The 23,531-nt window shown below is 42.2% G+C and overlaps 1 protein-coding gene across 8 annotated transcripts in view; it reads right to left on the reverse strand.

Moving 5' to 3' along the window:
* Positions 1-23,531, reverse strand: part of ADAMTSL3 (ADAMTS like 3) — a 168,222-nt gene that overhangs the window by 4,502 nt on the left and 140,189 nt on the right. For 6 of the 8 annotated variants that reach the window (XM_039358892.1, XM_039358891.1, XM_039358897.1 and 3 more), the window contains 14 exons: positions 20,551-20,840; positions 16,823-16,952; positions 16,382-16,574; positions 15,667-15,846; positions 14,570-14,723; positions 9,559-10,567; positions 7,233-7,351; positions 6,613-6,741; positions 4,654-4,839; positions 3,963-4,082; positions 2,524-2,736; positions 2,216-2,402; positions 1,184-1,388; positions 213-322 (listed from right to left, as the gene is read on the reverse strand). In XM_039358892.1, coding sequence (XP_039214826.1) covers positions 213-322; positions 1,184-1,388; positions 2,216-2,402; positions 2,524-2,736; positions 3,963-4,082; positions 4,654-4,839; positions 6,613-6,741; positions 7,233-7,351; positions 9,559-10,567; positions 14,570-14,723; positions 15,667-15,846; positions 16,382-16,574; positions 16,823-16,952; positions 20,551-20,840 — 3,225 coding nt within the window. Of the gene's footprint in view, positions 1-212; positions 323-1,183; positions 1,389-2,215; positions 2,403-2,523; positions 2,737-3,962; positions 4,083-4,653; positions 4,840-6,612; positions 6,742-7,232; positions 7,352-9,558; positions 10,568-14,569; positions 14,724-15,666; positions 15,847-16,381; positions 16,575-16,822; positions 16,953-20,550; positions 20,841-23,531 lie in introns of those variants that run through there. The other 2 variants (XR_005558603.1, XM_039358898.1) reach the window with 2 other exon arrangements.

The raw sequence follows: 23,531 nt of genomic DNA on the forward strand, positions 1-23,531 counted from the left end.
AGTTCACACTGAAGTTATGAGTTTTATTCCACTGATTTAGGAGCTGGAAAGTGATAAAAGTATAACATTTAGTAGCCTAATGTGACTGCTGAGGAGGAGAAATATGTGGTGTTCGCTGACTCATTTCTTCCCAGTAGGATCTAGTGAAAGAACGTCGTGACATCTGCTAAAACGAAAAAATGTGTTATGTGTCTTGTGCTTGACAGACATACCTTTTCGTACTATCACAGAGTGAATTCAGTACTGCTGATCCATTCTGATGCTGACACTGAATGCGACGGTGTTGTAAGCCCACTCTGAGATTTATGCAACGTCCAGTGCACTGAGGAGATAGATAGCAAACAGCTTTCATTAGAAGATGAAGCTTTGCATTCTCCCATGCAAAATGCAGATTATTTGAACTCCGAGTGATAGCAGGCTTCCTGTCCCTATGAATATAGGCCAAGAAGCCATCATATTAATCTAATTCCTCCTTATGGTTTATTTTTAGATGGTAACCATGGCCCCACCGATTTATACCTCTAGGAGTTTTGACAGTGTAAAGGTTCTCAGCCAGAGAGCTAATAGTCAATAGGGTTTGAATTCAATCCATCTACTTAGGCTGGACCTCTTGAGCAGAAGAAGCAAATAAGAGTGTATTCTTTTCTACTTGATCTTTAGCCTAACATGGACTTTCTGAGCTTTAAGGTATATTTCTCTAAATTAGTCCTGAGACTTGTCCTTGCTTGTTCTTAGAACTTAGAACTAAAGAACTAAAGGCTTATTTTGTGGTCCAGAATATCAGTTTCAGCCTTCATGGAGCAGATGAATGTTGAGCAAGAGTTTGTATTCATGAACTCCATTGAGTTTAAGATACAAAATAAATGAAATGTAATCTCAGATACTTTCACCAGATATATGAACAGCAATTTTAGTTCATGGAATACTGGGAGTGGCTTTAGATACAACTTGTCCAGGTGTCATATGTTATTCCTAAAAACAAATGTACTATAAAAATGATCAAGATGTTCTCCAACCTCTATCGCTTTGTTCTGATGATAACATACAACCCCGCACCTCTCAGTAGAAAAGGTAGAAACTAGAGAAGCGTGCATAGTTATTAGGCAATTTTGATACACCCAACTGGGTCTTGTGCATAGCCAGTGACATAGATTATAGATCCATTAATCACTGAATTAATTACTTGGCCCCAGGGATGAACAATCCATTTGGCACAAAAGTGGCCCACACAAGGTTTCATTTCCAAAGGACGCTCTTGGTCTGCACAAGCGTCCGGAGACAATGTTAGGACACGGAGGCTGGCTTTGACTTGCTTGCAGGCTATTCGCCGGCGGTGAAATCCATGGCCGCAGGAAGCAGAGCATTCAGACCAAGCTGTTGTTGCCCAACTGAAAGGAGAAGATGCAAGAAAAAGAAGAAGAAGAAAAAATTAACCGTAGAAGTAAAGGAAATGCATCGTATCGAGGATACAAATTAGAAATTGTGACTTGGGCTATAGGGATAGTTAAGCTAACGATGGGCACGCTATGGAGAAAAGGCTCCATTTTCCTCCGTTATTAGCTGAGATGGACAAAATCAACAATGGTTTTTAAGGACCAGACTGCACCTCTTTGTCAACTGCTGGGATCCAAGAGCAGAAGGAAAGAGCTATTATATTTTTCTTGTAAATGTATTAATATAAACAGAGCCCCATCAGATCAAGCCAAAAATCTTGATCTACTCTCAGAAAAGTTAACTCACCCACAGGTGTTTCTCAATAGCTGGCCTTTATATATCTTGACAAGGATGGTGATACAGGAGGCCCAGCTACTGTATTTGTCCCCACTTTCCCTCACCTATATTTAGGTGAAATGGGTGGCTATTTGAATTTGATAAATAAATAAATATGGTAGGAATGAATGAGGATTCAATGCATTCTTCCTGTAATGGAAGTATGATTTCAGTGGTAGTGAGTCTTTAGCACCGCCATTGGCCAAAAGGGACAGTGAAATAGACAGAGAGGGATTTAAGAGCATCTTCTGTGTGTCTTCTTTGTTCCCAGGCTCACAAAAGGAACTCTTGTTCTTTGACTCCTCTTTCAATGTTTTGTATCAGACTGCAGTTGGAGGAATTCAGCGCCCTAGTAAAAGTAATCCAGAATCTACCTAGCTTCACTGCAAAACACAGAGATCTAAGCATATATTTTAATTTGAACTAAGTAACAAAACGTTTGTACCTTGCAGGACAATCTTGAATTTTGCAGGAGCGCGGCTTCTTCATGACTGGCTTTTGATGGTCCTTGCATAGTGATGTGTTCACATTTTGATCCCTCGTATTCACGCATACAAATTTTTGAAAGCGACTTCCTGAATTTCCACAAGTTGTTGAGCATGGACTCTGCTCGCTAAGCTTCCATCGATATTCTGTCAAAGAGGATATATCTCAAATATATCTGCCTTAAATTATAACAGCAGGAAGTACCAAACATTTAAATAAAATAAAAAAAAGTAAATTTGAAAATGTTATCAGGATCTTTCAACAAACCTTCCTTCTTGACATTTACCCAGACAGACAATGGCTTGACAAGGGATGAAGCCCAGCACTTGTATTGTCCAGCAAGCTGGTCAGAGGCAACGATGAATTCAAGGATGCGTCCCCCAACCAGGGTCTTGTGCTTGAAGTCTGAAGCCCCTTCTATGGATTGGTTTCTGACAAACCAGCGGATTGTGTTATTTGCGCTAGGATAGATAGGACAACCTAGGAAACCATGTCAAGGTAATTAAAATTTAGTAGCTGACCGACAGAAGTGATATATAGAGAATGAGTCAGCTGAGTATTTGGGGGGTAGTGTCCCTTTAAGAGACTGTTTCTGGAATCTTTAACTCATTTCTATATAACTGACTACCTTGTATTCTGTATACTCCCTGAACGTTGTTGTTTCATATTGTATATTAAACCACAGTTCTTTTAACAAACCACTGTCAGATGTTTATGCTCTTGTGTTATCACAAGAAGAAAATAAGAAAAAGGCTGCGATCATTTATATTTTTGAACAACAAACCAAAGGCACTTTTAGCTTTTTTTTTTCCAGAACATCTAAAACTTGTTTACAGGATAAAGAATTCAGTTATTCTTAGGTGTCCCTGCCCCCCCCCCAAAAGACGATGATGTCTTCAAAGTAGCTACAATATTTCAAGGACAATTTGCCGTGGCCAACTCACCATGGCCAACTCTTGCCATAGTCAACTTGTCACAGCCAACTCGCTGTGGGACAACTGGGCACAGCCGTGTTCCCACAAGACTGCAGGACAAGAGTTACCCTAATATCAAAAAAAGGGTGGAATAGAATCATTAAAGGAAGGATGCAAAAGGAGGATTAAAGCTAAACCAGACTGACATGTGCCTGGCAAAAATTAAAATAATTTTTATTTATTTTAAAATCATTCAACAGAATTGTGAAATTGTCCTGCACAGTGAGCTGTCTCGTGGCAAGTTGGCTGTGGTGAGGTGCCCCATTCCCACATTTCAAGGTTCCCCCCCCCCCCGGGATTCTTTTTTCAGAGCTGGGTATACAAGAAAAATGGAAACCTCCATTGCAGCGTATCCAATCTTGGCAACTTTGAAGACCCGTGGTCTTCAACTCCCAGAATTCTCCAGCCAGCCATGCCACTGCATCATGAACCAGAATTAAGAAGAATTGCCTTTTTTTGTTTCATTGGGCTTTTTATTCTGCCCTACTCTTGTTCCCATTTTCCCCTCTCCTTGCTGTGTAGCTTTTGGGCCATAATTCAGCCTGCTCTTGAGATATTCAATGCTACCTTTCTATGCAGTTGAGTTCCTTGGCTGCCATTTTTGGAACATCCTGTAACCAGAAACACAGACGCTCCCAAATAACTGCAGACATGACATGAATGAAACAAGAATGACCCCCCCCCTCCCTGCCACCCACTGTTTCAGGGCAGGGTTGACATTTGGGACCATACCTATTCGTAATGTATCACCAGCAGCCACTGTAACGTTAGTGCCAATTCCAGATGCCATGAAAACACGTTTTCTTTTACTCTTCGTGGATGATCCGTTATATGGTTTCTGGAATCTTTGCCCTAAAATAACAGAAGAAATTACAGCCCAGGGTTTCCCAGACATAAAACCAAGGAGAGGCTGATCAAGTTTGAAGGACTTCTTCAGTCCTCACTATGTTGGCGAAGCCCATCTGCAGGCAAGATAATGGCCATAGCCCCTTTCCCCTTCCACCCATATATTCACGCTGTTAAAATCTGTTTTCAGCAGATAGATATGTGATACAGAGCTGGTTGGGTCTACTGGTTAGTACATCAGGCTAGAAGCTGGGAGATCATGAGTTTTAATCCTGTCTTACCTATGAAAGCCAGCTAGGTGATCTTGGGCCAATCACCAGGAGAGTGAGTTCTAGTCCCAGCTTAGGCATCAAAGCCAACTGGGTGACCTTGGGTCAATCAACAGGAGACCACCAGTTCTGCTTTAGGCGTGAAGGCCAAGTGGGTGACTTTGGGCTGATCACCAGGAGAGTGAGTTCTAGTCCCACCTTAGCAACAGTGACCCACTGAGGTCAAAGCAGAAATGCTGGTTGAGGGAAGCCAAGAGATCCTCCCCATAGGGTGCCCAATGATGCCACTGACCCAACTTTATACTTGCCAGCCAATTTAAGAACAGTGGCTGCTGTGGCATGACCCACAACACTGGTAGCCACACAAGTGTAAATTCCAGTGTCTTTGCCCGAAACATTGCCCAGGAACAAGAAGGAACTGTTAGCCATTGGGAAAGCAGAACTTCTTGAAGAGCTCTCATTTTTGAACCACAGGACCTCAGGCTGGGGAATACCTGGAAGGCAAAAGCAAACTATATTTAAAGGTCAATGCTTAGACAAGGCATTCCAAACGAACATCTTTCTGATTTGAACATCTTTCTGATTTCTGCTCCCATTTCAACTTCTCATGGGATTTGGGATCCTTCAAGCAGAGATGTTAAGTATCTAAGCCTAAAAAGGACATATACAATGGACAATCAAATAAAATATGAGCAACTATCTATGCATATTAATGCAGTCATCTTCTTTCACCAGTAGATGGTGGACTAGGCATGTTACAACATGGATATTCTATATATGTGTGTGTCTGTGTCTGTGTGTCAACATGGATATTTTATATATGATACATCATGGATATTATACGGGTAGTCCTTGACCTACTACCACAATTTCTGTCGCTAAGTGATACTGTTGTTAAGCGAGTCCCCATTTTACAACCTTTCTAGCCACAGTTGTTAAGTGAATCACTACAGTTATTAAGTTAGTAATACAGTTGTTAAGTGAATCTGGCTTCCTCATTGTCCCAACTCCAGCTGGTCAACCTATGTGAATGAAAACATTGCCCATCTATGTCCTATGCCTCGAAGTAGTTTCTATCCTAAAATGGCCTGCATTCTGGTCCTGACAACCTTTGGAGAGGGTAACTCCCACACTGACACAGCCAAATGTGCTTCTGGGCGCTTCATAAAAATGTATGCACCCTTTCCCAAGACAATGACACTTGTCCTGTATGTGGTTCCTGGAGGTTTTCACATGTATTAGTTTATAGGGCTGTGCACGGCTGTGGATTCAGAAGCCAAAGGCCACTTTGGGATATGTGGGTGTGCAGCCAATTGTGGCGTCTATCTCCAACTCCTTAAACCGAGCACATTTTGAATAGAAGAGGCCTCATAAAAATGCATGTTCTACCATTAATTTCTCTAGACTTCAGCACATTGTTTCATATAAGGTGACCAACTTTTTTACAATGAAAAGGAGGACACAAATAAATTGAAGAAAAAAAAATATCGTAAATAAAAGAAACATTTTATTCATTGCAACAATAATATAGACAACTTGCATGTGCAAAGTTTGCCAGCCGGGTGTTTTGGCGCGCTCAGCAGCAATTCCTCTTGGCTTTCGAAAGCCAGCAGTGGGAGTAGAACAGCTCATGCAAAAGTTGAAAACAAAACCCATCAAAAAAAGGTGCCGGAACGCCGTTCTGAGCGTTCTATGAGGGCAAAAAAAAAAAGCCCTGCAGATTAGTCTTCAAATATCGAAAAGGAGGACATGAAGGAGGACACTTTTTGAGGGAGGACAGAACTTACAAAAGGAGGACTGTCCTCTCTAAAGGAGGATGGTTGGTCACCTTATTTCATAGGCTGCCTAAAAGGTATGATGGATTACTTGTCAACGCTGGCCCGGAATGGGGAAGTGATATGTGGAAAAGGAATAAAGAAGAATAGAATAATAAGGTTGAGAGAAAGACCTTTAGAGGTCTTCTAGTCCAACCTCCTGTTCAAGCAGGAGAACCTATACCAGGGGTAGGCAACTTTGTCTCTTTTATGACTCGTGGATTTCAACTCCCAGAATTCCTGAGCCAGCCATGCTGAGGGGAAGGGAGAGGTTTCCATGCTGAGCCATGCTGACTCAGGAATTCTGGGAGTTGAAGTCCACGAGTCATAAAAGAGCCCAGGTTGCCTATCCGTGACCTATACCACTAGGCAAGTGGCTGTACAGTCTCTTCTTCAAAACCTCCAGTGATAAAGTGCCCACAATTTGTGACAGTTCAGGTATTTTAGCCTTACCTTTGACTGGACATTCCAGCAGAATATTCGCCCCTGTTCTTGCTAGGATTGTGCCTCCAACCGAGGCAGACAGATTCTGAAGCTCAAAACTGGCAATATTTTTCTCAGAAGACAATATAGCAGGAGCTTCTGTGAGGGACAATCAATGGGGAGAGAAATTAGTCCCAGAATTTTGCCTTCTTGTCAGACCCACCGACAGACCTTCAGGATGGAACTACGTGGTCTCAGAGAAAGGAATTCAGCTGGAAAGAGTTGCCCAAAATCTTTTTTTCCCCTTATTTTCATGTTTTCCCTCTCAAATTATGGTAACTACTGAACTTCAGAAAGGAATGTTTACAGATCTTTGGAGGGGAGGGGAATATTGTATGCAAATCCCCTCACACTTCATTTAATGTGAAAATGAGTGTTTAAAAACCTTCCCCAAGAGTTATTTTCCCATGTTCTTTTTACTAATAGTAATAATTTCTCTATAGTTTTGCAGGCTAGTATTTCACAGAAATTTAAAAAAAAAACACCAAACCAATTCATTATCATCAAACAGAGACCAGGAGGGCCTATGTCTTATTGAGAGATGATTGATGGTCTGGAACTAATTTGCAAATTGCAGCACGAAGTATCACCTGCGTAAAACAGCGCCATGTCTTGAAAAAGTTCATTGTCCACTGTGCAGCGATATACCCCCATTTCTTTCTCAGTAGGGTTCACAATCTGGACTTTGCCATTGGCTTCAAAAGTCACCCTGCAGAAGGTTTAAAAGATAAGATTTGATCAACAGAAGTGAACACAGGTGTAATCCTTGACTTAGGAACACAACTGATCCAAAAGTTTCTGTGGTTAAGTGAGACATTTGTTAAGTGAATTGTGCCCCATTTTACGACCTTTCTTATCACTGCAGCTGATAAGTTAGCAACCTATATAATAATAATAATAAAGTTGGAAGGGACCTTGGATGTCATCTAATCCAACCCCCTGCTCAGGCAGGAAACCCTACACCATTTCGGACAAATGGTTATCCAGTCTCTTCTTAAAAACTTCCAGTGTTGGAGCATTCACCGCTTCTGGAGGCAGGTTGTTCCACTGGTTAATTGTTCTCACTGTCAGGAAGTTCCTCCTTAGTTCTAGGTTGCTTCTCTCCTTGATTAGTTTCCATCTGTTGCTTCTTGTCCTGCCTTCAGGTGCCTTGAAAAATAGCTTGACTCCCTCTTCTTTGGGGCAGCCCCTGAGATATTGGAACACTGCTATCATGTCCCCCTTCGTCCTTCTCTTCGTTAAACTAGACATACCCAATAGTTGTGGAGTGAAACTTGGCTTCTCCGTTGTTTATCAGAAGGTCAAAAAAGAAATTATACGACCCTGGGACACAGCAACGGTCATAAATATGAACCAGTTGCCCAGCGTCTGAATTTTGATCACGTGATCATGGGGATGCTGGAAAGGTTGTAGCTGCGAAAAACGAGTCATAAGTCGCTTTTTTCAACCGTTATAACTCTGAACGGTCACTAAACAAACTGCTGTTAAGTCGAGGATTACTTGAACTGTTCTCCACAAAGTGCCCGAACAACCATTAACAAACGGACCGTTCTCTTTCCACATCACTATCGCAGTTGTCCCGGATCATCAGGGGAAAATGTACAAGACCAAACCGGCACTTCATTACGGAGTTTGCTCCTCAATCAAGAGACATACTAAGCGTGTTCATTAAGGAAAAATGTTCCTGAGAATCAGCATGATTCTACATGTCTCCCTTGTGGCTTTGATGTTGTGTGTCCTCTGGCCTTACTGCAAATGTATTTAGTGTTCCACTGGCCAGGCTTTCAGAAAACAGCTCTGCGCCATCTTGCCAAAACTTAGCTTGCCTCAGCTGATTTTTTTTTTTTTTTTTGGCATAGATTGTCTGTCTGCCCTCTTGGTTTTAAATTGGTTAATTCAACCTGTGCACGTAGTCTAACCTGGCAGAAGGATTTCTGCAGACTTTCAGAGTCAATTATTATACTCTTTTGAATTAGGAAGAAAAAGTCAACTTTTCTATGTTCTGTTGTTGTTTTTAGCAAGAATGCTAAAATGGCTTGTCAGTGACTTTTTTTTTGAAAATGTTATTCTGATTTCCCAATCTGTGCTATACCACTGGAATTCCCTAGAGATTTGCTCATCCTAGTACCTTCGACATCATCCAATGTCAGTGTAGAGATTCATATATATATATATATATATATATATATATATATATATATATATATATATATATATACACACACACACACACACACAGGATTTTCAATAGTGAGTGCTAAATAAACAATCTGTCAGATTAATCGATCTAACAATTGTGAGTAAGCTTTACAAGTGGGACACAGAGGTATTTGCTTGTAAGATTGATGTAGCTTATTTGGTATGTTCATCAGTGCTCAAGTGTAAATATAAACCCTTAGTATCTTTATCTTAACTATACCCTCATGCCTTTTAAACCAGCCAGAAAACACTGCATGCCACATTTTTTGCAGGCCAGCAATTACTAGAAACATCTGTGAATGCTACAATAAAGTCAACTTGACCTGTTTAATATTCAGTGTCCAAAATATTTGTCTTTGATTTATAAGTGAGTCATGGGTAGTGTTCAGTTGAAATATGAGTTTTGGGGAGGGCTAAAAGAAAAGCAGAAAGACAAAAGGGAAAGAGTTTTTCACAATAAGAGGAGAAGTAAAGGGGAAATCAATAAGCCAGTAATTAAGCATTCTAAAACATGGAAAAGGGTAGATCCAAGACATAATATGGGTCCTAAAATTGTTTGAAAGACCTTGAAGCTTAAAGGCAAAATGCTAAGCTTACAATTTAAGAAGGATTTTCACAAAGATACTGTTATGTCTACAATATAGTCGCATATTATGTGATAACGACAACTATAATTCAGGTGAGTGCAGAATGGCTGAAATATTTAACATTACTTACTTCTCAGCAGGCTTTAATGGCACTCCATCTTTGGTCCAAGTATATTTTAGGTTGCTAACTCCAGCAATTGCACAGAGCAAATTTATTATGCTGACATTCTTGGTTAACAAAAAGGTGCCCCCAATTTGCAGAGTTACAGTTTCGTTTGAACAAACCTCCTGTGGCTTGACCATAATGGCTCCTTTTGAATTTCTCACTATTGGGGCGCCTACAGTTTTTGTGCTGAGATTATCCGTCACTCTTTGTGATTTGTCAAGTTTCTCATTTGCAGACTCTTCTCCTTTGCCGGGAGCAGACTGCGATGGCTTCACTAACTCAGCAATCAACTGATAGACAAACTGGGAAGCCAAATCATTGCTAATTTCTCCAGCTTCAATGAGATGGCTGAGATTTTTTATCAGCTCATCAAAACGGTCTGTATCCATACTGTAAGCATTAGGCGAAGCCACCGTTTTGAGTTGCTCGGCTGTGAATCCATGAGCGTGGTGTCCTCCTTCTGAATTTCTCCTCTGAGTTTTAAGATGTTCTGAAGCAGGCTGGTCGTTCACTTGTTCATCACGCAGATACCGCTGACTTTTCTGGCTCCACAACTGCCAGATCTGATTTATTTGGTGCCATTTTGCTTCTTTTTGGGTGGTGGCAGATTCCAGTAGTTTGTTGCTTGTGCCAATGAGCTTAAGAACAAAGATCTCCTGGGCAGATCCTGCAATGCACTTATACGCTCCAGTGTCTGAAGCTTCAAGATTATTGATCTTGAGAGATCCTGATTTGGTGACACCAAGATGTTTAGAAATCTGGAGAGGCTGCCCATCTTTCTCCCACCGAATAAGCATCTTCTGGAATCTCCGAACAGGACACCTGACGATGACAGATGTTTTGGGAAGTAAATAAGCTCTGCTCCCCACAGTGAAATTAATGCGTTTCTCTTGTCTTGTCTGAATATAGACTTTATGGATACCCAGTATCTGTGGCTTGTTAAAAAGTCTGGATTTCTTTTCTTCTTTTAGATCTGAAATGGCAAAGGTAACACTGAGAACAGGTATATGTTTTCGTTATTGTTTTGCATTTTCACCGTATCATTTATTCTGCTTTAAACAGTGGTTCTCAACCTTTCTAATGCCGCGACCCCATAATACAGTTCCCCATGTTGTGGTGACCCGCAACCACTTATACATCCCCAGGTGCCAGGGGCGTGGCCAAAGAAAAGGGGGGAAAAATGGCGGACAGCCTTGTTTGGCGACTCCCGTGAAATGGTCGTTCGACCCCAAATGGGGTCCCGACCCACAGGTTGAGAACCACTGGCTTTAAAGGTTGGGAACTCAGTTTACCTAGAAGCGTTTCAGACCAACATTTATCTGGATGGAATATGGAGAGCTGAGGCTTGGGATACTAATATGCTAAATCTCCAATTGTTCTTGGGAAGGTCAATCAGACTTTGAAGCAAGCAAGGCATCAGTGAAGTAGTAATTTAGCAGGTTGGCTAGAAAGAGTCCTAATACAGGAAGTCCTCAGCTTACCACCACAGCTGAGCCCAAAATTTCTGTCGTTAAGCGAGACATTCCCTAAGTGAATTTTGCCCCATGTTATGACCTTTCTTGCCACACTTGTGATGAGAATCACTTCAGTCGATAAGTTAGTAACCCAGTTGTGAAGTGAATCTGGTTTCCACACTGACTTTTGCTTGTCAGAAGATTGCAAAACATGACCTTGGGACATAGACCAAAAATACAAACCAGTTGCCCAGCATCTGACTTTTGATCACATGATCATGGGGATGCCGCAAAGGTGACAACTGTGGAAAACGGTCGTAAGTCACATTTTCAGTGTCATTTAACTTGGAATGGTCACTAAACAAACTGTTGTTAGTTGAGGACTACTTGTACCGTCCACCAACTTCTACAATGAAAGGGAGAAAGAGGGTTGCATGCAGGAACACGACGAAACATACAACCTCTTAATAACTACTTGTCTTTGTGAAAATTAGGAAACCGTGAACAAGTGTTCTAGACCAGCCTTACTATATATGGGTAGAGAATACTCAACAGTGAGCTGCACCCTAAAACTGGAGATTGAACCAGCCAATGATAACTGAAACATGATTCTGCTCATTGTGTATCTTGGCTATAGGCAATGTTTAATATAAACCATCTAAAAACTGATCTTATGTGACAGTTTCTTTAGGCCTCTTTCCCTTTTCAAAACATGTTTCTCAACCATCAGAATAAACATTCTTTTTTGTTGCTTTTTTGGATTATATTCCTTCATGGCATACATTACAGCTACAGCAAAACTTCACAACGTTTCTTTAATATCACTCTCCACCAAACAATCTGCTGATTGGACACGCTGCCATAGAAATATCTATAATTAAATAAATTCATATATATATATGAAGTTCAAAAATATTTCGTGAAATACTCAGCCAAGGACATTCCTTTAAGTCCATAGAGCTTCATTAAAAAAAAAATTTTTTTTTTGAACGTCAGGATCTTGGCATGCTCACCAGGCAATAAAATCTCAAAAAGAAGTTTTGTATTATGAACATATCAATAATTATTTCAACTCTTATTTTGTTGGATGGGTTGTTTTTAATACAATGTTGAAGAATGAAGCTAAGCACCCAGCGATAGTCATTAAAGCCAAATAAATGTTTCCATTAGGACTCTATGTTTGCTGCCAAACTAATATTGCAATATAGTCTTAGTGTCAATGTTCAGATTTTTGAAACAATTGATAGCAAGCAGTCTGAGTTTTGAACCAGATCTTCTGCCTAATAAATAGCTCAGTGAAAATTCTGCTTTACCATTTAAATGCTACAAATTACCATGAAAATAAAAATGTAATCAGCTTCTAGAGGGGTAGAGAAACCTGAAGGTCTGGCTGCGCTCACCTTTTTGCTATGGCTTCAGATAACTCTAATCCTGCTGAAACAATTATCTTTGTACCACTCACCAGCTAAATTCACTGGAGGCTATCCAAGGTCCTGATTGATCCTTACAAGAACCCATAGTGATCACTGTATATTATTATGAGCTGACCTGATCTAACATGATTTAATATCCTTTGATTTCCTTTTAATTGATGCACTAGAGTTACTTTAATGTCAACTTGCCAGCCGCCCATTTTTCGACTGGTTTCAAAGTGGCCATGAGAACACATCCTCTGATTGGCTAAATTAGTTATTATGGGATTTACAACGTGGGTGGCTGTCAAAGACATCTTTGCAGCCTAAACACTGTGACCTCTTGAGTCTGATGGCTTTATTTAATCTAATCTGTTTATTTAGACTTTATTTAATCTAAACTTAGAGCTCTCGTTACCTTCATGGAATCAGAATAAGCGGACCTTTTTTTGATGACAAAGCAATGAGATGAGACGATCACAAATGAGCCCAACATTTTTGTTGCTCAGTGACATGTTTGTTAAGTGAATTTTGCCCCATTTCACAACTTTTCACACAACAGTTTGTTAAGTGAATCACTGCAGTTGTTCAGTTAGTAACATGGCGGTTTAATGAAATTCGCTTCCCCTTTGACTTTGCTTGCCAGAAAATCACAAAAGGGTTCACTTGGCCCTGGGACAATGCAGCCATCATAAATGTGAGTCAGTTGCCAAGTCAGTTGCCAAGCAGTTGCTGCAACCATCATTAAGTGTGAAAAATGGTCCTCGGTCACTTTTTTCAATGCCATTGTAACCTTGAACGGACTGTTGTAAGTCAAGGACTACCTGCTTTAAAGGCCAATCAGAACGGTTAGAGATCTTGGCAAGGCCCATGTAGAGAAGACGATAAGGCAGGGCTGTAGAAGACAGCAGAATGAGCTCAGGGATGCTAACAAGTGTAACAGAAAAAGTGATTCCTAATGATTAAAGTCAAAGGAAGAGCAAAGCAAATAGTAGAAACAATGGTAAGTTTCATGCACACAGGACACTCGGTGTTCAGCAGAGCAGGAGTGAATATTTTATGTAGACATTTGAGTAAATGGTGGATAACTAAAGACACAAAATATTTGAACTAGTTGACCTGTAAGATACTTTAGCTTTTTACAAACAGATATGTTCTGTGTTTTCTCTAAGATAAGCTAGGTAAATTCAATTCTAGATTTTCGGAAAATTTAAGTTATTGATTGAAACGCAGGACAGCCTTGACCAAGCTCCAAATGTTGTGCAAAACTAAAGGGTATCTTATTCTCTAAATCTAGCATCAAAATATTTCCAAATTGGGGTATCTCTCTGTCGTCTCAATCGTGGAATCTTCAAATGTGCCATTTCCCTTAATACAGCTCCAACTGAGAAAGCAAACAAGTTTTTTCATCCAATTTTATTGCGCAAGACAGGGAGGCAACACACCTGCCCCGGAACTATATTTTTTAGAGAAGAGTTGGTCTTGACATAAAAAAAGTCAACGTGGAAAAACCCACAAATCAAGAGGGCCGCCCTCCAAGAATTGCTTTTAAAGAGGGGTAGGGGGAAATCCCAAATGTAAAATTGCTGATTTCTTTATTTTTTTAAATGCAATTTGTCCCTTGAGTTAGCCTTTCCCTGCAGGTAAAAAAAGCACCAGAGTTTAAAGGAAATCTAGAGGGGAATCTGGGCAAATGTGGTGGGGTTAGGTTTTTTTTTATATATATCTTTTGTGTGTTTGGGGCAAAAAGGAAGAGTTTGTTTTGCCGAAAAGCAGTACGAAAGATGAAAAAAAAAAAAAAACTACCAAGCTGCAGAGGAACAATAGTTGCTGTGGAAAAATCAACACCAAGTTCCACAAAGAAAAGCCTCCCAGGGTTTGTAAAAACTGCAGATAGTTGATGGACATCTCAGACTTAGTATTTTATTTTTTTTATTTTTTTAACAAAGCACGGGCACTTTGAAATCATGGGCTAATAGGCTCTGCCATGGATTCTTAAGGGGAAGGTCTGGCACATGGGTTACATCTTGGGGTAAGTGGAATGTTTTTGAAGCTGGGATGCAGGGGGACTTTTCCCCTTCACAAACAGAGCGAAAGAACACCACTTACTTCGGCAGGCATTCCTGTGGCAAGGCTTGACAAGCTGGGATGCTGGAAAGCTGCTACACAGGGATCCATTTAATGCCAGATGTTGGCCTCTGGCCGTGAGCTTTTGGCAGGTGGCTTTCCTTCTTTGTGTGCCAACCCCACAGCTTACAGAGCACTGCAAAAGGAAGGATGTGATCAAAGTGTGCCAACTTGAAATAAAAAATGTGGCAGGGCCCATCTCGCTCTCAAAGGGTTGTGCTTTCATTGGATTGCCTTAGAGCAGCGGCCCCCCAACCTCTTCTATACCCCGCCCCCCCCTAGGACGCTTCTGATATATTCTCGCACCCCTTACAAAAGGAATACCTGGTTATACATATACACTATCATTTTGAAACGTCTAAACCCAGGTTTTTGCATCCCCCGGAATATTGTCTCGCACCCCTCCCCGTTGGGGACCCCTCCCTTAGAGGGCACTTGATCAGGAATAGCGGGAAGGGGGAAAGGGGGATTGGGAAAGGGACAGGAGAAGGAGAAACAGAAGGAGAAGAAAAAGGATGGGAGAGAGAGGAGAAGGAGAAGGATGGGAGGGAGAGGAAGAGGAGAAGGAAAAGGATGGGAGAGAGAAGAAGGAGGAGGAGGAGGAGGATTGGAAGAAGAGGAGAAGAAAAAGGATGGGAGAGAGAGGAGAAGGAGAAGGAAAAGGATGGGAGGGAGAGGAGAAGGAGAAGGAAAAGGATGGGAGGGAGAGGAAGAGGAGAAGGAAAAGGATGGGAGAGAGAAGAAGGAGGAGGAGGAGGAGGATTGGAAGAAGAGGAGAAGAAAAAGGATGGGAGAGAGAGGAGAAGGAGAAGGAAAAGGATGGGAGGGAGAGGAAGAGGAGAAGGAAAAGGATGGGAGAGAGAAGAAGGAGGAGGAGGAGGAGGATTGGAAGAAGAGGAGGAGGAGGAGAAGGAAAAGGAGGAGGAGAAGGGGAGGGGGAGGGGAGGGAGGGAGGGAAGGAAGGAGAGGAGGGGAAAGAAAAGGAGGAAAGGGGAGGGCAAATGGACAGAGGGGGGAGGAAGATGGGAGAAAAGGCATAAATAAATTCTTTAAAAGCATTCTTATTTTAAGCTACGCACCCTAGACCACGGTCCCACCACCAACTGAGGAGGGCAGTCTATTTTTGCACAGGCTCTGGAACTGGCCAGTCTAGGTTGAGGGCACTTCTCATGACCAAGTTTCAGAAAGCTTCCATCCATCAACAGCTGCTGGCAGGTCACCTTGCGATTCTGGGTGCCACCACCACAAGTCTGGGAGCACTAAGGAGAAGAAACCAAGATGGTCAAAGGCCTGGAGACTAAAACATACAAAGAACGGCTACGGGACTTGGGTTTGGCTAGTCTAAAGAAAAGAAGAAATAGGGGAGACATGATAGTAATGTTCCAGTACTTGAGGGACTGCCACAAGGAGGAGGGGGTCACGTTATTCACCAAAGCACCAGAGAGAAGGACAAGAAACAATGGTTGGAAACTGGTCAAGGAGAGAAGCAACCTGGAAAGTTCCTGACAGTGAGGACAATCAACCAGTGGAACAGCTTACCCCCAGAAATCGCAGGCACTCCATCACTGGAGATTTTTAAGAAGAGACTAGACAGTTACTTGTCTGAGATGGTAGAAGACCTCCAAGGTCCCTTCCAGCTCTATTCTGTTCTGTTCTGTTCTACTTTACTCTACTCTACTCTACTCTAAATTCAGAACACTGCACTATCAATGGCTTCTCATTAATCTCACTCAGCTAGAGTGTCGTTCTCCTTGGAGGTGGTTTCCAGTCCTCGTAGTCGGCAGACCATCTTACCTCTTGCCATTCTTCAACATGCCAAAGTGGGGGACAGTCAAGCTGGTTGCATGCTTGTAAGGAATGAGGCTTCAGGTCTTTGCAGCTTTCAGATCCAACCACAGACCCTCCAGGTTGCTGGCAATGCACCTGTCTGGTCTGGATTCCAACGCCACAGGTGGCAGTACATTGTGTCCAAGGTCCTACTTGCCATCTGTTCCAAAATATGATGACATCAGAGCCCTAAGCAAGCCACACCATAAAGTACAAGAGGAATGCTTTGTGAAATCACACACACCCACACAGACACACACACACACACACACACACACACACAGAGCAAAACAGAGGAATGAAAACAATTGAGAACTCTTATTTTAGCCCAGCACTGTGCACCATCACAGGATATCTTCCACCAATAAACTTTCATCATTCATCCCAAAGGCATTACCTACGTCCTACCTTGGGGGGCAAAGCCTTGCATTGCACGCAAGGCTCATTGGTGGAGGTCTCTTTGAACTGTCACACAGGCTATCATTGACAGCTTGTTTTGTCTCTTCGTGTAAGCAGACAGCAATGGCGTCTTGAGTCCCTGGGTGGAAAAACAAACCAACGAGCAGTCACTGACCTCAAATCTTTTGCAACAGAGTAGTGTTGAAAAATATTTCTACATATACATTCTTCCGCCGTAATTTATGTGAAGACAATGCTGCCATGAAACCTGCTCCGATTCCTTATTGGTTCTTTGGTGCACAATTCTACTAGTTTACCAAGTAACAGAGCTGGAAGGGACCTTGTAGGTCATCTAGTCCAACCCCCCCTGCTCAAGCAGGAGATGCTATACCATTTCTGACAAGCACCTGTCCAGTCAACAGCAAACTATGGGAGGGTGGCTGGTCAGAATCCTTATGAAACTGCCACACAACAGTTTTAAATGAATGGATCACTTGGCCCTTTCTCTGCCCAGGACTGTATTTATTTATTTTATTTATTTATAAGACTTATATACCGCTTATGTACCACATCCCTCTTCCCTTGCCAGCCATATACTGTTCCCCTATTCTTAATTTAAACCCTATAAACATTCAGCTAGATTTTGCCTGCTGCAATTTAAGATCGTTATTCCAAGGACTAAAATCTGGAGCAATGAAGAACAGGCCTTGGTTGTGTTCTGCACAACACCTTCCTAGCCCTTTGAAGAGTTCCATCATTTCCCCAAGCCCACTCCCACGGTCTTTGGTCAAGGTTTAATGCACTCAATTCCTTCAGTCTATCTTTATAGGACCTGGTTGCCAATCCTTGTTCATTCTTTTCACCCTTCTCTCAACCCATTCCAATTTTTCCGAATCTTCTTAAATTTTAACAGGTAGATTTTTTTTTTAAGAAAAAAGAAAAGAAAAGCAGAGTCTGGCCAGAGGACATCAGAATTCTTCCCTCCTATGATTTTGAAAACTATACCATTAATCCAGTTTAAAACTTCAGTAATGCATAGCCCGTTTGACTGCATCCAGTTTTGGTCACCGCATTACAAAAAAGATGTTGAGACTTTGGGAAAAGTGCAAAGAGCAATTAAGATGATTAAAGGCCTGGAGACTAAAACATATGGAAAATGGTTGCAGGATTTGAGTTTGGCTAGTCTAGAGAAAAGAAGGACTAGGGGGGACATGATAGCAGTATTCCAGTATTTGAGAGGCTGCCACAAAAAAGAAAGGATCAACTTATTTTCCAAAGCACCAGAAGGCAAGACAAGAAACAATGGATGGGAACTAATCAAGGAGAGAAGCAAGTTGGAATTATGGAGAAACTTCCTAACATTGAGAACAATTAACCCGTGGAATGGCTTGCCATCAGAAGTTGTGGGTGTTTCATCATTGGAGGCTTTTGAGAAGAGACTGGACAGCCATTTGTCTGAAATTGCATAGGGTATCCTGCTTGAGCATGGGATTGGACTAGAAGACCTCCAAGATCTTTTCCAGCTCTATTCTGATTGGATACAATTGACTTCTAATAAAACTATACCTTTCTCAACAAATGGAGCCAAGGATTGCTTCTATTTAGAGGTTTAAGAGGGTGCAGACCTGACAGACAGCTCTTAAGGCCTTACTATTGAGCACTCTCATTTTCTGCTTTACTTGTCACTGGAGGAAAATGGTGTTTTAAGTGATGGATCAGCTGCTGAAAACAGGGGCACCACCCTAAACTCCAACGCTCAAATCCCAAAATGCAGAACACTGTCACACTTCATCTCCTTGTATTGCAAATCTTTCTAGCAAATGTTGGGCAGAGTCCCTTTTATGGGGTGCAAAGATGCCTCGGAAGACTCATGCATATTTGAGACGGTAAAACAAAGAAGTAATTCCCACCATCCAACTAAATGAAATAGAACCAAAGTCACTCACTGAATGAGCTTTCATTGGTATTAGATGGTGCTGGAGAAACATACATAATGCGATACGCAAGATTGAAAACGGTCACAGTTCAAGGAATCTGTTTCCTTCCTTTCAGATGCATTTCCCCCTCATGATTTTACCCAGGGCTACAAATCTGATCTCAAGACAGCTTAATCTTTCTCTTTCGTTAAAAAGATTTGCAGGATTTCAAGCACCTTTTGTCCTTTCGCTGCACTGCCTAATAAAAACGAAGAGCCTCGTTATTCGGGGAAACTACAGTTTCACGGAAAACTTCACATTTCATTCGATGCTGTTTGTTTTCACCTGCAGGACGGACGGCTAGACAATTATTGCCATAAATATCTCTTCTCCTAATTCATCAGGAATGGCTTTCTCAAACGCTCCGTGGTTACCAAAGAGGCCCGTTTTTTATTTTTAGCTGACTCTGTGGAAATTGCAAGACTGGGAGACGTCTCCTCGAGAAGGTACGAGTGTAAAATTGATGACTTCCACTAATTAGTTATAAACCGGGTACGGATTTTTATCCCTGGATAGGAGTGATAAGTGACTTTTATAAGACCATCTCAAGCAGTTACATCTGTCTCCAATCATTCAAAATTACATTACCTCATAACTGGATATTATCCATGGCACATAAAGGGAGGGGAAAAAAAACCAAGGTGTGACCTGGGGGAAAATCATTTGGCAGACACACCTTGCTCTTCATTAAACCACCAGTTAAGAGTGATCAACGATAGACAGCCCTCGACTTACGATTCATTTAGTGACCGTTCAAAATTGCAACTGAAAAAAAAAAGCGAATTATGGCCATTTTTCATACTTAGGACTATTTCAGCATCCCCAGGGTCACGTGATCAAAATTCGAATATTTGGCAACTGACTCATATTTATGACGGTCGCAGGGTCTCGGGGTCGCAGGATCCCCTTTTGCGACCTTGAGTCAATGGGGAAGGCAGATTCCCTTCACAACCCCTTGACTCGTTTAACAGCTGCAAGGATTCACTTAACCACCGTGCCGTGAAAGGTCGTAAAATGGGGCAAACTCCCTTAACTGATGTCTCGCTTCGCAATGGAAATTTTGGGCTCAGCTGTGGCCCTTAGCCGAGGACAACCTGCACACTCACATTTCAGCACTCAAACCGCGATATAAAAAAGATGCTGAGACTCTGGAAAGAGAACAGAGAAGAGCAACAAAGATGATCAGGGGACTGGAGGCTAAAACATATAAGGAAAGGCTGCTGGAATTGGGTATGTCTAGTTTAACGAAGATAAGGACAAGGGGGGACAGGATAGCAGTGTTCCAATATCTCAGGGGCTACCCCAAAGAAGAGGGAGTCAAGCTATTCTCTAAAGCCCCTGGAAGGCAGGACGAGAAGCAATGGATGGAAACTAAGCAGGAGAGAAGCAACCTAGAACTAAGGAGAAATTTCCTGACAGTTAGAACAATTAACCAGTGGAACAACTTGCCTCCAGAAGCGGTGAATGCTCCAACACTGGAAGTTTTTAAGAAGAGACTGGACAGCCATTTGTCTGAAATGGTATAGGGTTTCCTGCCTGAGCAGGGAGTTGGATTAGATGACCTCCAAGGTGCCTTCCAACTTTACTACTACTACTACTACTACTACTACTACTACTACTACTACTACTATTATCATCATCATCATCATCATCATTATTATTATTATTATCATCTCTAGCAGCCACCCTTGAGACTGGCGTGAATTACTATTAAGATGGTCGCCATGAGCGCAAAGCACACACAGTGTAAAAGCGTAATACCTCCGTTGCATGTTGCTGAGCAGGGAGTAAAGCCGATGTATTCCCAGTCATAAAAAACTTTACCAGCCTCTTCGGAGGGTAGGAAAGGCAGGGTGTATAGGACAGGATCCGCATCACACGGTTCCAGCCGGCAACTCCGCTCGGTCAGTGGTTTGGGTCCTTCACATTCCTCGTCAGGCAGCTCCACCTCAGCCTGAGTAAACGCAAGATAAATGTGGCACTTGACATCACGCCTCTGAGTACCATGGCCGCAAGAGGCACTGCAAGGGGACCAAGGCTCGGGGACAAACCTGCAACAAAACCACATCATAACAACCTTTGGTGTCTACGTGTAGGATGAGATCGAGTCAACCAAACACCATCCAACATGCTGTCCCTTCCTTTAATTTAGCCTCTCTAGTCCTGATCATTCTCCCAAAGGTGCTTTTTTTTCCACAAGGCAACTGAACTTTCTTGGGTTTTGTTTTTTTTTGTCCCTTTGAAAATGTTTTGCTTCTTCAGTTCTGCTTCTTGGATGAGAAGCGAAACCTTTTTGAAGGAAGGAAGGAAGGAAGGAAGGAAGGAAGGAAGGAAGGAAGGAAGGAGAGAGAGAGAGAAAGAAGAAAGAAAGAAAGAAAGAAAGAGAAAGAAGAAAGAAGAAAGAGAGAAAGAAGAGAAAAAAGAAAGAAAGAAAGAAAGAGAGAAAGAAAGAAGAGACAGAAAGAAGAGAAGAAAAAGAAAGAGAGAAAAAGAAAGAAGAAAGAGAGAAAGAGAGAAAGAAGAAAGAGAGGGAGACAGAAAGAAGAAAAGGAAAAAGAGAGAAAGAAAGAAAGAAAGAAAGAAAGAAAGAAAGAAAGAAAGAAAGAAAGAAAGAAAGAAAGAAAGAAAGAAAGAAAGAAAGTAAGTAAGTAAGTTGTTTTTTTGGAAAAAGCAGCATGAAGTCTAGGACTTCAGCTCCATTCTCTTCATGCAGCATGAAGAGACATTTCACCTTCTGTTACCATCTCATTCCTGTTCACCCTTCCTGGCTAACCTAGAGAGGGTAGTTTAGCCCTAACAAACCCAGGGCTGTTTGGAGTTAAAACTAACCCTGCACCTACATTGTTGAAACTTAAAAAGGTTGTCGCCTCACTCTTTTTCCATCTCTGAGAAGGCTTTGACAAAATTCTGATTATATTTCAATAGAGTTGGACGTTATCGCTAAACTCAATTAACCCATTCATATATATATAGAGAGAGGGCTGTTATCTCACAATGGCCGGGAAGACATCCAAAATATGCAGATAATTGTTAAGTTCAGATAGATGGAAAAGCTATTTTCAAGAGGGTTCCATCCATCATTCCCTTTCAGTGGCATTTTCATAAGAGGTCCTTCAAATAAATGGATGTCACATGGCAATAACCGCTTGGCCATTTCTGCACCTAGGCAGAGAAGAATGTTCACAGAGGAGAGGGAAAGAACCTACTGTTGCCCTAATGGTCCACGCAGTCACTTCTGACAAGATCTAAAAGCCAAATCATGGTCTGAAGGCATCTGACGCAGCAGCCTTGCCAAAGTTAAAAAGCATCATTCAAGAGAATACTTGAAAGAAAAACGCCCTAGGAATCTTAAGTGTTTTAAGTATCATGGAAGAAGAGGAAGATATAAATGCAACAAATAAAGAACCAGTTTTGGGGGGTAGCAACGGAAGACAATCTTTAATACTATCTATCTACTATCTACTATCTACCATCTACTATCTACTACTATCTACTACTATCTCTAATACTATCTACCATCTCTTGGGAACTTCTGGCGCATGATCGACCGACATGGCGCACCTTGGTTTACCAGGGTTGCCAGACATATGAACACAGAAGGACAATCTTGGCACAAGAAAAGCGAGCACTCCGCAAAGCCAGAGCTGCAAATGCTGAAGTAACAGTGTCTACATTTCTTTGTTCAGTATGTGGCAGAATATTCCGTGCTAACATCGGTCTTATTAGCCACCTACGGACACATCGTTGATGGCCCATAACCCACAAGATGTCAAGGTCTTCATCGAAATCGATGGATGAACAACACTATCTACCCATGTAGCACATCTCTCTACCTGCAAAGTGTGAACGCTTATCGTTCTTCAGATAGTCAATGGCAAGGCTTTCCATCAGGCTGCATGCTATTTTGAAGACTATACGTATTTCTGTACCCAACCATCCTATGGGCTAAAGCTCTTTACACTTTCTTAGCTACAAGACATTTAAACTAAGTCTCTGGTCAATGGATGCTTGAGGTATTGCTGCAAAACAGCTGCATGAAGAGCAGCACTTGCTATTAACAAGCTGAGACAAATAATGTTCCATCAGCCGTGCTGCAATGGGCAACATAAAAGAAGCTGTGCTAACACATGACACTGTACAGCAGGGGTGTCAAACTCAATTTCATTGAGGGCCACATCAGCATTGTGGTTGCCCTTGGGGGGCCAGGTGGGTGTGGCCAACTGGGTGGGCGTGGCCAGTTCTACATTGTTCGCGTCAAGGGTACCTGTGGGGGCCTGGGCAGGAGTAGGACAGTTCTGAGGGTCTCTGGCAGAAGGGGGTGGGACCAGGGCAAGCGCCAAGGCATGGTCCATTTCTTCATTCCTCACAAAGGGTGACACCTCCCCAGCATGCACCCAGGGGGTGGGGCCGACGCAGCAGGGGCTGGTTCCTCGCTGTTTCTGGACAGCCTTGTGGAGCTAAGACTGAATGCGTTTCAGCATAGATGGCCACCATAAAATTGTACATTGGCTCTCGGCCGGCCTGGGCCAGGGCCAAGGCAACGGGGGCCGTTCCCTCACTGTTTCCAGGATGGCTTCGCGGGCCACATGAAACCACTTCGTGGGCTGCATCTGGCCTCCGGGCCTTGTGTTTGACATGTCTGCTGTACAGCAATAGCAAAATGAACTGAAGTCAATTTTGCCCACTGCATAGCTCAGACAGAGTCGCACCCGAAAACTTTTCTTGGGAAGTCACAGAGATAA

This window comes from Crotalus tigris, unplaced genomic scaffold, assembly GCF_016545835.1.
Source record: "Crotalus tigris isolate CLP2741 ecotype Arizona unplaced genomic scaffold, ASM1654583v1 scf7180000019068.10715455, whole genome shotgun sequence".
In the NCBI taxonomy this organism is placed as follows: Eukaryota; Metazoa; Chordata; class Lepidosauria; order Squamata; family Viperidae; genus Crotalus; species Crotalus tigris.